The sequence below is a fragment of the Pundamilia nyererei genome, unplaced genomic scaffold, assembly GCF_000239375.1.
Source record: "Pundamilia nyererei isolate P.nyererei 1_Seehausen unplaced genomic scaffold, PunNye1.0 scaffold00005, whole genome shotgun sequence".
NCBI lineage: Eukaryota > Metazoa > Chordata > Actinopteri > Cichliformes > Cichlidae > Pundamilia > Pundamilia nyererei.
The window spans coordinates 2,608,788-2,619,702 of NW_005187406.1; the positions used below are offsets into that span (position 1 = coordinate 2,608,788).

Below are 10,915 nucleotides of genomic sequence, written 5' to 3' on the forward strand. Positions count from 1 at the left end.
CTTTTAGTACCACATACTTTCTAGCTTCTTTTTTCTGCCTGATCCTAACATCCCAAAGGGGTTCAGTCTGGTTAAGGTGAAGACTGTGCAGGCCAGTCAAGTTCTCCCGCACCGGACTTGCTCATCCGTGTCTTTATGGACCTTGCTTCGTGCACGGTGCACAGTCATGTTTGAACAGAAAGGGGCCATCCCCAAACTGTTCCCACAAAGTTTGGAGCATTAAATTGTCTTGGTATGGCATGACTCGAATGGCATCCTGGTACCACGCTGGAATTCATTGAGCTTCTAAGAGCGATCCATTCTTTCACAAGTGTTTGTTAAAGGTGTTTGCAAGCCTAGGTGCTTGATTTTCACATGTAGCCGTGAAAGTGAATACATTTGGTAATATAGTGTATATGTAAAACACAGGAACATCCCAATCGTTCAGGTTTGCACCACTTAGATTTTTTAATCTCATAAAAGCCAAAGCCAAGCCCGGCAATTTTATTCCATTAAAACAATAGAAATGTTAGAGAACATGTCTCGTGCTCAACGCTCGGTGTTCTTGACTTACATGCAGCCAAATGAGTGTAATGTTTAAGCAGCCATCCACATCCTAAACGGGCTTGTAACCAATTTTCCGGTCAATGGACGACAAGCATTTTGTACACCCTTGCTGTTCTTTTTTTAAATTTTCCCTCTATTCCAATTGAGCACAGCAAACCCAGAAACGGGCAACTGTGTTTCCCAAAAGCTCAGAGAATGCTTAGTGAGGCAGTGAAGGTTAAGTATTCATTAAACCAAGAGGAAAACAGATGCAGCGAAAATCAAATCCACAGCATCCATCCATGTATGCATACGGTTCACAGAGAGAATGTGATGGGAGGACTGATGAGTTCATCTCGCAATATAAACACATCTACGCTTTACTACACACCTAATCTGTATTTAAATTGCACGCACACACCATCTGCATGCGTGCATAAATGCACTCTGACATGACTTCGCATTCTGAGCTTATTATGCAACAAATGTAGTGGACGATTTGCTTTCATCCGTGAACGCGAGCGACAATGTTAACAATGACAGTAAGTGACACAGAAGTGTTGGTAGCGTAGATGCGATACTCTTTATTGTTCAGTCCCTCTTTGCTGTGACAGTGATGGATAAGGCCAGGCCGCCGACAAAAGGCAAGGACAGAAAAGTACATAAGAACACACGAGGCATACTACAAAGAGAACAGTTTGGCTGCAACTCAATAAGCCAATTTCACTTTCTTTGTTTGTCATCACTCTTGTTACCAGCCTCAAGGTGCAGCAAGCAATTACGGGGGAAGGAGATGGACTCATTTGAAAGAATACTGATGTACTGAAAACTCTACCCAAAAAGAAGGGAAGCTCCACCACTGAGCATTTTAAGACTACCTGAAATACGTAAAGAAGTGTGTGATGTGCAGCAGTGGTCACAGAGTTTCAGGTTTAAAATAAGCCCTGTGGAGTATCGAGTGCTTTTTCTCCAAAATAAAATAATTGCAAAGCTTTTTTTAAGTTTTAAATATACTGCATTGATTACATCAACAGGAGATCAGGAGCCTTGGTCAAAACAGAAACAGCGTGTATATGGATGCTTCATAGTGCTATAAAAACCCCAAAGCGTATCAATCAGCTGCTTTAAGGGTTTCTTAAGTCTTAAATCACAAAAGCTTTTTGTTATTAGCGGGAGCTGCACAAATCTGATAAATTAGCTCCTTGTTTCTGTCTTTTAGGTTATATTAGCCACTAACAGCTAAATGCACCCTAAACTTCAACTGCAGCTGTGTGAGCTGTTTGATTAATGTGGGCACCACCCAGTCTAAAGCTCAGTGATGGTGGCTTTCTGATTGATGCTGCATACAGTTGCTATACAGGACACTACCACATATATCGTATGAATATTTGTGCTGAAAAGTTAAATGATTCCCACCTTCACTGTAAAACTGATGAATGAACAGCTGCTTTTTTATTACTACAATGAACACACGACATGTTTGCTAGCAGTACAGATTACACACATCATGATCTGTGGGCTTATTTTCTATAAGGCAGTTCTGCACCTGCAGTGTTTTATTGTATCACAGTCATATAAAAGGAATGATAATAACTATCTCAGGGATTAAAAACCTGTATGTATTGATGAAAGTCGTGTGACAGTTTCCTGCCACGACTGGAGTGCTTAGCAGCGGCTCGATACTAGTGAGGGTCGTTTTTTGTGTGTTTTAGAATATCAACTTAATTAAAAACACACGAGGCTTATTCTGTTAACCTCCCATCAACAATAGTCAGGAGTGTTTACCACTTTTGCGAGCCGCCCCCTTTGATACAAGTTTCCCAAAGCCCTTCTAACACAATCACTCATTTGAACGTAGTCCGACTACTCTTGCGTAATCTATGCATATGCATGAGCTCCTGCTTTACACCACACTTGATGCTTGGCAGCACTTTGCTTGCACTCTAACAAGCAGCTTTTCTTCAAGTGTTTAGTCATTTTTAAAACATTCATTTGCAACATAACGCCGCATGAAAATCTTGCTAAGACACATTAGCAAAACAATCATTAAATATTGAATTGCAGTTCAGTCAGTCGACCTTTGATAATCACCCATATTTATATAATGAATAGGAGGGTAAACCTCCAAAACACAGCTATTTCACAATCGTGTTCCCCCCTCCCAAAAACAAACCAGTTTAAAATATAATTAAAAACAGAGTGCAATGATATGCAAATAATTTAAAGACCCATATTTATTTGAAAATGGATGCAAGGACAACATATCCAATGTTATAACTGGTCATTTTTCTAGATGTTTTTGAAAACGTGTCCGTTTTAAATATGATGCCAGTCTCTTGTCCCAAAGACACAATGTTTTCCACTAACTTGCATCATTTTAGAACTGAGGACACCAGCTGCTGTAGTTCTAAAAGTGAAATATTTTATTAATCTTACTTTTAAAAAAATAAGATTTCTAATGTTTCACAGTTTAGAGCCTCCTTTGTCATATCTTTTGTTTTAGTTTAGTAATAGGTCTGCACTGCAGGTTGGTCAGATTAACTCCCCAAGTCTTTCACTACAGAGCCGTGCTGTTGTGACAAAACGCATTGTCTTGGAGAAATAATGGGTCAGCATTAATGGTGCTTTATAAATGTGCAAGATGTGCCTCAGTGCTTCTTGTGTATCATTTTCAATATCATGAAATCATTTTGCAGATGATCGCGTTCTGTTTATTAGCATTTTACAGAAAAGTCAACTTTTTCGGTAAAAGAGTTATTTGGTCAATTTTAGTGGTATTTTGTTATTTTACCGTTTTCTAATCTTAAAATATGTACGACACGAATTGATATTACACAAGGACAAATGTACTGGCCCATCTCATTACATCCATAGGAGCTGCTCGATCATGGGAACCGATGCCATGAAGCTCCTGGTGCAGTTTCTAAGCTGATGTTAACACCTGCAGATATTGAGTCACTTTTGTGCACTGTGTACCTCAGCACTCGGCAACACTGCTTTGTTACTACACATAGTCTGCAACTTTGTGGCTCGAGTTGCCGTTCTCCTAATGCTTCCTCTTCTAAGTGATACCTCTCACAGTTGGTTGCGTTTGTAAAATTTGCAAAGGTGGAGCACACTGCTAGGTTCTTGATTTTATAGACCTGTGGCAATGGGACTGAAAACCCCTGAATTCGAAAATAAAGAGGTGTGGGCCAATATTTATGTCAATATTATGTTTGCATTTACTCATAAAATGTGGCTGCTTTTATTCTAAGTCACAATCGTGGTTATCCCAAACCTTATAACCGTGCATCAAACTAAGATCACTGGTTATGTGATCATGTATTTTTGAGAGGACATATGGATTTACACTCATTTACAGCAATTCATTCATTTAGCAAGGGGCTATTCAAAAACTATGAAGGAAAGGAAAAAGGAGAGACTTTTTTTTTCATTTTTAAGCAAAACTGACTCCCCAGACTTTTTCACAGTCTCTTAGATATTTTAGTTTACCAGTGGTGTTTAAACCAAATCCTTTACCGTGATTATTAAATTGAATTTCTAACTTCTTTTGATAATTACTGCACCCATGGTAACATTAAGTTATGTTACACATATCACAGATTTTCTATAAAAGTCATATAATATATCAGAAGCAGGAAGAAGGAATGCCCGTTGCCTGGTGGTCCACACCACGCCACTGATGGTGAATCAGTGTTGTCCAAAAATGTAATGGCACTAAAATGCTGAAACATAAGCAAAGAAAAAAAATCATTTCCAACCAAAGACTTTAATCCCCCCCTTTGACCTCCTTCACATGCAAACCCGTTCCCTACCAACCCAGAGCAGGAATGCAGCTACAAATACTGTAGGCACTGTGACCATGAAATACTTTCACTACAAAACTTAAGAAAAACAACATGTCCCCATCATCCCAGTGTGTTTGAGAAAATAGAGAGGATTCCAAGCTAGTCCATGTGCAGCTTATAGAGTCTTACAAAGAGTCTTGGCAGAGAGTCTTTCAGTCTCTCAGTGAGGTAAAAGACACTATTTGATTGGGTCCATCAATAGGCAGTTTCAGGGGAGCAATTCATCCCTTACTTAGCCAGGCAACACAAAGAAATCTTTTCATATTCTCCTGGAATTGCCTGCAGTGAAGGTTTAGGTGACACAGGCGTTTTATCTGTAACGCCTTTAGTGTCCTTCAGATGCTCCAAATGTCCTTTCACACATTTGAGCCTGTGGTTCACGGTCCAGAGGCACTGCAACATCGTCCCCAGATCTGAGTTCGAAGGCCCTCGGGTTAAAGGTCACCACTCTGAGGTTCAGGTCTGGCTTCCTGGGTGTTCCTGCGGCCCAGTCTGGGAAAACGTGACGAAGTTTTCGACCGTGGCGTCTTGGCTCCGCCATCGTTGGCTTGGGGTGTGTCTCTAGATAAGAGAAAACAGCAGGAAGGAGAAGAAAGACACGTGGAGTTTAAACGAACATCTGCTGAAGTTTATTACCAAGTTTATTATTCAAACACACCACTGATGCTGCGTCTGGTGGAATAAATGCATCATTTCCCTTCTGCCACAGAACCTCTCCCCTTTGAAAACCAGCTAATAGATACATTTCCATTTTGCTTCTCTAATTGACTGTTTGTTTCCCTTTAGTTACTATTACTACATCTGCCAAGATTCTCTCTTGGATGGCTCATTTGCAGTTTACAAAGGATTCATTATTCAAAATTTGGAGCAATTTTTGAAACATGAGGTCATTGCTTTTAGACAGAGGGTGACAAGAACAGACTTCTCATTTCTAATTAGTGTGGTTTTTTTCTGTGACTAACTGATTAATTCAGGAATACCTGTAAGTACCACTACATGGACTATACACATGATAGTCACATGGGAATAAAATTAAAGAATTGTTTTTCCAATTCAATGCAATTTTATTTATATTGTGCCAAATCACATCAGTCGCCTCAAGGCATTTTGTATTGTAAGGTAAAGACAGTGAAATAATAGCAAGAAAACCCCAACAACTAGCCCCGCCCCCCATAAGCAAACACTTGGCGACAGTGGGAAGAACAAACTCCCTTTTAACAGGAAGCCAGCTTTTGTGCTGTAAAGCCACAGAGTCCTGTCATTAGTTGTGTAATTATAAGAAACGTGAGATCGAGTTCTAAAAGCCTCTTTTTCTTGGCTTACATATTTGCTTGGATTCCTAATCAAATCCTAAAACAAGACAAAATCCTTTAAACTGGATTACATAAACTTTTATAATATAAATTTATATAAACTTCTGCTACAGTGTGAAAAATGTTGCAGTATGTAAAGAAATCCATGGCTTGAGCTTTTGCAATGATTGTATAATCACTGTTAGTTTCACCCTTTTTTAATTTCAACCTGATGACATTGAACGAGAGCCACTTGTCAAACAAAGGAAATCAAAGGCAGGAGACCGAACACATCGAGTCGAATGCTTTCTCTGTGCACCTGTGTTCTCCTGCTCAGATTTGATTCCTTTCAGAAACAACCAGCAGCGACTGCAGCAAATTAATCATTATTTCTCAAATACAGCATATAAACCAGTCACCTCTCACTGCTGCTGGTGACAAAACTGTGACCATTAAGTGTAAATAAAAAATGGACACAGTCAAAAAAAGTCAGCCATAGTTTTTTTGACACCTTTAGAAGCTAAAATTCAGCATCTTGGCTGCTTCACAACAAGCAAAAAGGTGGATCAGACTGAGAAATCAGGGACACTGTATGCTCATATATACTTGGTCAATTGCAGAGTGGCCTCAACCTAAAGTAGACCCTTGTTTATTGTCAGTTTTGGCCTAAATGGGACCACTATTTATATAACATTTTTGATTAAATACCACATGACACTAACTTTAGGGCTTGAACTCATATCAGAAGAGTGTTTACTGATGTCTTTTTTGCAGTATCCTGCTGCACTTGGTTTCACCTTTGTTACCTGAATGCGCCATCTTTCTCATACACTCTGTGACAGTGACTCTGTAATAGAAGCAGTGGGTTCAACTGTTCAAGTAGCAATAAGGAAGAGAGCATCTCCTTCTTGATGTCCAATTGGCCCAAATTAATGATGCGCCACAGCTGCTGGAGGTATGATTAAGATTAGCGGGGGACATCTGAGCTATTCAATGTCAGGGACTTTCATTTCCACTCGAACAATACGGGCTAAAAATAAACACACTTGTGGCATGGTGAATGGGTGGAAGGCAGCAGGGGCAAAAAAGCTTCATGGTGGCGGATCCCAAAAACTCTGTCATGTTAAAACAGATGTATACATAGAAGGAACAGTCACAGCACAGCCCTGCAAGCATACGTTTGCACTCAAAAATGCAGTATATAAATGCATGGCTCACAAGTGTCTGTGTCATAATCATCAAGATCAGAGAGCTTTGGGCTACAGCGAACTGCCTCAGATCAATTAATATATGGTGAATATTTTTCCCCCCTCTGGCATAACGTACATTTAGCAGTGGCTCAAGTACCACTTATTCCCAGACCTCCACTGCACCAGGCAGACTCAATCAAACACAGTCACACTATTTGAATTTGACAACGATTGGGGAAAAAAACTGATATGATGGGGAGTTTTATCAGCAAAAATCATACTAAATTGAGTGCAGCATGCAGAGTTGAAACTGCAAGCCACCTCATTTATTCATAGCAAACTGTGTAAAATAGCAAAATGTGTCAAATTAATTAGGCCTATAGATTTTTTTTTCCTGCCTCTCAGCATGTGTTTGTCCTCCATTTGGACACGATATTGATTTGTGCAGGATAATAACTTTCCCAGGCACTGTTGGAATATTAAAAACTTGAATGAAGAGAAATCTAATTAGAGTAAACAGGAGCACAAATACAAGCACGCAACTAAATGACTGCCTAACCCAAAGGTAGGTTATAATAAACAGTACAGTTTGAATAATTATCAATTCTCGCCCATACACACACAAACAATGCACCACCGCAGTAAAAGGTTGTATACTTATTCTGAGGTCAAACTGCCTGAAACTCCTCAGCAGTGAGATAAAGGTCTACAAAACTCTTTTTTTCCCCTGATGCAGCAGGTCAGTAAGGCGAGAGCCCAGACTGAGTACCGTGTTCTGAGTAAACTGCAAAAGTGGTGAGGTTGAGCTGCATACTAAGTGGTGGCGAATCTAGGAAGAGGTGTTACCTCGTCACTGTTCCAGACAAGTGAGGAAAATTGCAGCATGCAAGACTGGAGAGAGTGTGGAGAGAGACGAAGATCTGCGGCCAGATAAGTGTTGGCCACCAAACAAAGTGTGTGCCTTATTTCTTTAAAAAAAAAACAACAACAAAAAACACACTGCTGTAACTGAAATGGTAAATGAACTGCTTTTATATGGTGCTTTTCAAGTCACAAAGCATTTTACACTACAATCAATGATTCACACACACAAAAAAAAAAAAAAATCACTGCTAGGTCTGCCCATGTTCGCCTCATCGTCAACAATGAAGGACAGAATCACCGACCTTCTGACTGCTGAACTAGGTGTCTATCACAGTGAAGCTGGTCATTGTTAATAAAACAAGGGTACATCCGCGTTAGCAACTTTATAATCCTGCTATCAATTAAGCAAACGTACAGGACATTTATTGGCTCTTCTGAAGTAAGCTTTCATTTGAAAAATGATCTTAAAAACCAAATCAATCAGTAACAACTCCCATAAAATTGTGCACTTGAAAAATAGACTAAGCTGTTTATAAAGCATCTTCTGTTTGCTTTTCTAAACCTTAACTTTAGCATTTTTGCTACCACCATGTTGGTTCATTGGAGCCAGAAGTCTCCAAACTTGAATAAGGTGCCTAAATGCCAAGTTATCAACTGATGCTAGAAAATTCTGTTAAAATGCTCCAAAAAAGCTAAAGAAGTCACTTGAATTAGCTTAGCTTAGAGCAGTGTTTCCCAACCACTGTGCAGCGACATATAGGTGTGCCATGAGAAATGATCAGGTGTGCCGTGGAAGATTATCTGGTTCCACCTGATTGGTACTCTCAGCGATTGGCTGAGTAACGGGCAGAACAATTACATTCTCTTCCACTAGAAGGCAGTACAGCTACCTGCTCTAATTAAGTGAGTTGCCAACTGCCAGTAAAACAAAAGAAGAGGCAGGGCATAATAGCGATAGCTAAATATTTAAAAAGAAAAAATCTGACCTGTGTCCTGGAGACAAACCGAGCTAATTCTGCTATACCTGGTGCACAGGGGAAAATGATCAATGTGCTTTTTGTGATACTTTTGTTTGGTGGTGTGCCGTGTGATTTTTCTAATGTGAAAAATATACCGCGGCTCCAAAAGGTTGGGAAACACTGGTTTAGACCAATCAGCTACAGCTAGTCAATCAAAGTGGCCACTGGACTCACTTTAAGCATCAACTAAATCCTAAATGGGTGAGTTAGAAACTAAACCCATTTTCTGGTTTTATTTAGTGAAGACAATCTTTTTAATGTGTTAGATTTATGCATTTTAACATGGGAATCTCTGGAAACTGACTCACTTTTCCTTTTTCCCCTTTTTTCCTACACTTCAACTCCTCATAAACAAAGTTTCAAGTAATATCAAAAAGCACAAAGCGTTTACTTTTAGAGCCTGCCTCATGTAACCACTCGAGGAACACTTCATGTTAATTTAAGTGTGTTGTGCAGTGAAAAAAACAAACAAAAAAAACACTGAAGATCACAGAAGACACAGCATACTGACATCAGATAAGATTTAGTTACACAAACTCTTTGTACTCTTTGTTTCGCATTAGAGACGTTTGAGCCTCTGGAAATAAAGACACCGTCCACTGTCACCTTAAAATCTCATCCTGTAACAGACTGCTGTGATCAAATAGATAAGCGTCAGCGCTTATGTCAAAATAATGCTAAGTAACGGGAACACTTCCAGCTCTCCGACACTTCAGACAAACCACAGGAGGAATAGTAGTGTTATAGCTGTTTAATGACTCACAGCCCATATCGAAAAGCGATGGTAAACTTATTTTTGAAGTTTGTGACAAATAACCACGAATTTTCAGGTGTTGACGTCACTGCTTCAGCAGCAAAAAGCTGTCATATCAATTCTGGCTTTGATTGATGCATCTCTCTCATAGCGATCTTTGAGCCACTGAATTTTGTGTCTTTTTTCAATGCACTGCAAGATTTGTTATCTTGCATTTGTGCCTCTTCAGTCTTAGTGTTTGCCATTGTATCTGCCAAATCGGCAACCATACCTGCTGGCATCTTGTAACCCCAGACATATATTGGCTGTGCACAGTTAACAGAGGGGGCGGGGAAACAGCTATTAAGAAAGTGAGCTGAAAAACTCATGTGCACAGATGCACTGAGTATCTGAAACTGTGAAGTAAACAATCGAGAGCTACTTTTGAGGTGAAGGTCACAGTTTATGTTAATGTTTCTCTCTGACACTGTGGTCAGATAATAAAGTGATGCATGGTTTCTTTAAAGGCCGAGCGCTGCTCAACCTTGCGCCTCCTCCACCTCCGACCCCTCCCTCTTCCTCCATCAACAGGTTCATGACCACATTATTCAGGTGCTCATTCCTCACCGCAGAGGTTAGACATCAAGAAAACACCAAAGGCAACATTATCAAGGGCTGTTGAGATGCACGGCCCCTTACAAACCCACAGGAGTCGGTATTATTGTGGTACAGTATGCTGATCTGAGTTGATGAAGTGTCATCTACGATTTCACTGAGTCGTGTGTAAAGATTTCAGCGTCACTACAAATTACAACAAGAAGACAACAGCTATTCAGCAACTGACATATTTAGAGACACTCTGCTACATGCTACACGTCTGCTTGCACACCGACTACAAAGCTTAGTTGTGCGATGGTGTCACTACGGTTACACTACAAACCAGAGTTTTTTTACTTGTAGTTTTAATTGAAAACCAGCACAAATGAGATTGTCAGCACGTTTGTTTTCCCTTTCTGCTCTAATACTTTGTTGTCTAAAAACCACACACAGAAAATATAAAATCTCAAGGACATGCTTTAAATGGGAACACTCTGAGATGTACATCAGACACCAAATGACAAGGAAGGACTGCAGAAAGACTGCAGAGTTATACCACACACACAGACACACACAGACTCACTGCTGAGGTGAAAACAATATCATCCACGCTGGAAAAAATGTAGTCGTTTCATTTTGAAAGATGACGCCGATGTCTCGGGAGAAGAAACAGCATTCCACTCGGATGGCGCGACAGGTCAGACATGCTGGCTGATCGCAGTAAGTGGAAACTGATGTGAATATTGACAGGAAACGACTGGAACATCTCATTTTGAAATGTAGCCTGGGCGGTAGGTGGGCATCTGAGGCATCATACATTTTCACACTTGCTAGTCTGAGAGAG

The 10,915-nt window shown here is 40.0% G+C and overlaps 1 protein-coding gene across 2 annotated transcripts in view; it reads right to left on the minus strand.

Annotated features, from left to right (window-relative positions):
• Positions 1 to 1,089: 1,089 nt before the first annotated feature.
• LOC102201365 (sorting nexin-29-like) overlaps positions 1,090 to 10,915 on the minus strand; it is a 68,314-nt gene continuing 58,488 nt past the window's right edge. For both annotated transcript variants that reach the window (XM_005721759.1, XM_005721758.1), the window contains one exon: positions 1,090 to 4,937. In XM_005721759.1, coding sequence (XP_005721816.1) covers positions 4,811 to 4,937 — 127 coding nt within the window. In that variant the 3' untranslated portion in view covers positions 1,090 to 4,810. The remainder of the gene's footprint in view (positions 4,938 to 10,915) is intronic.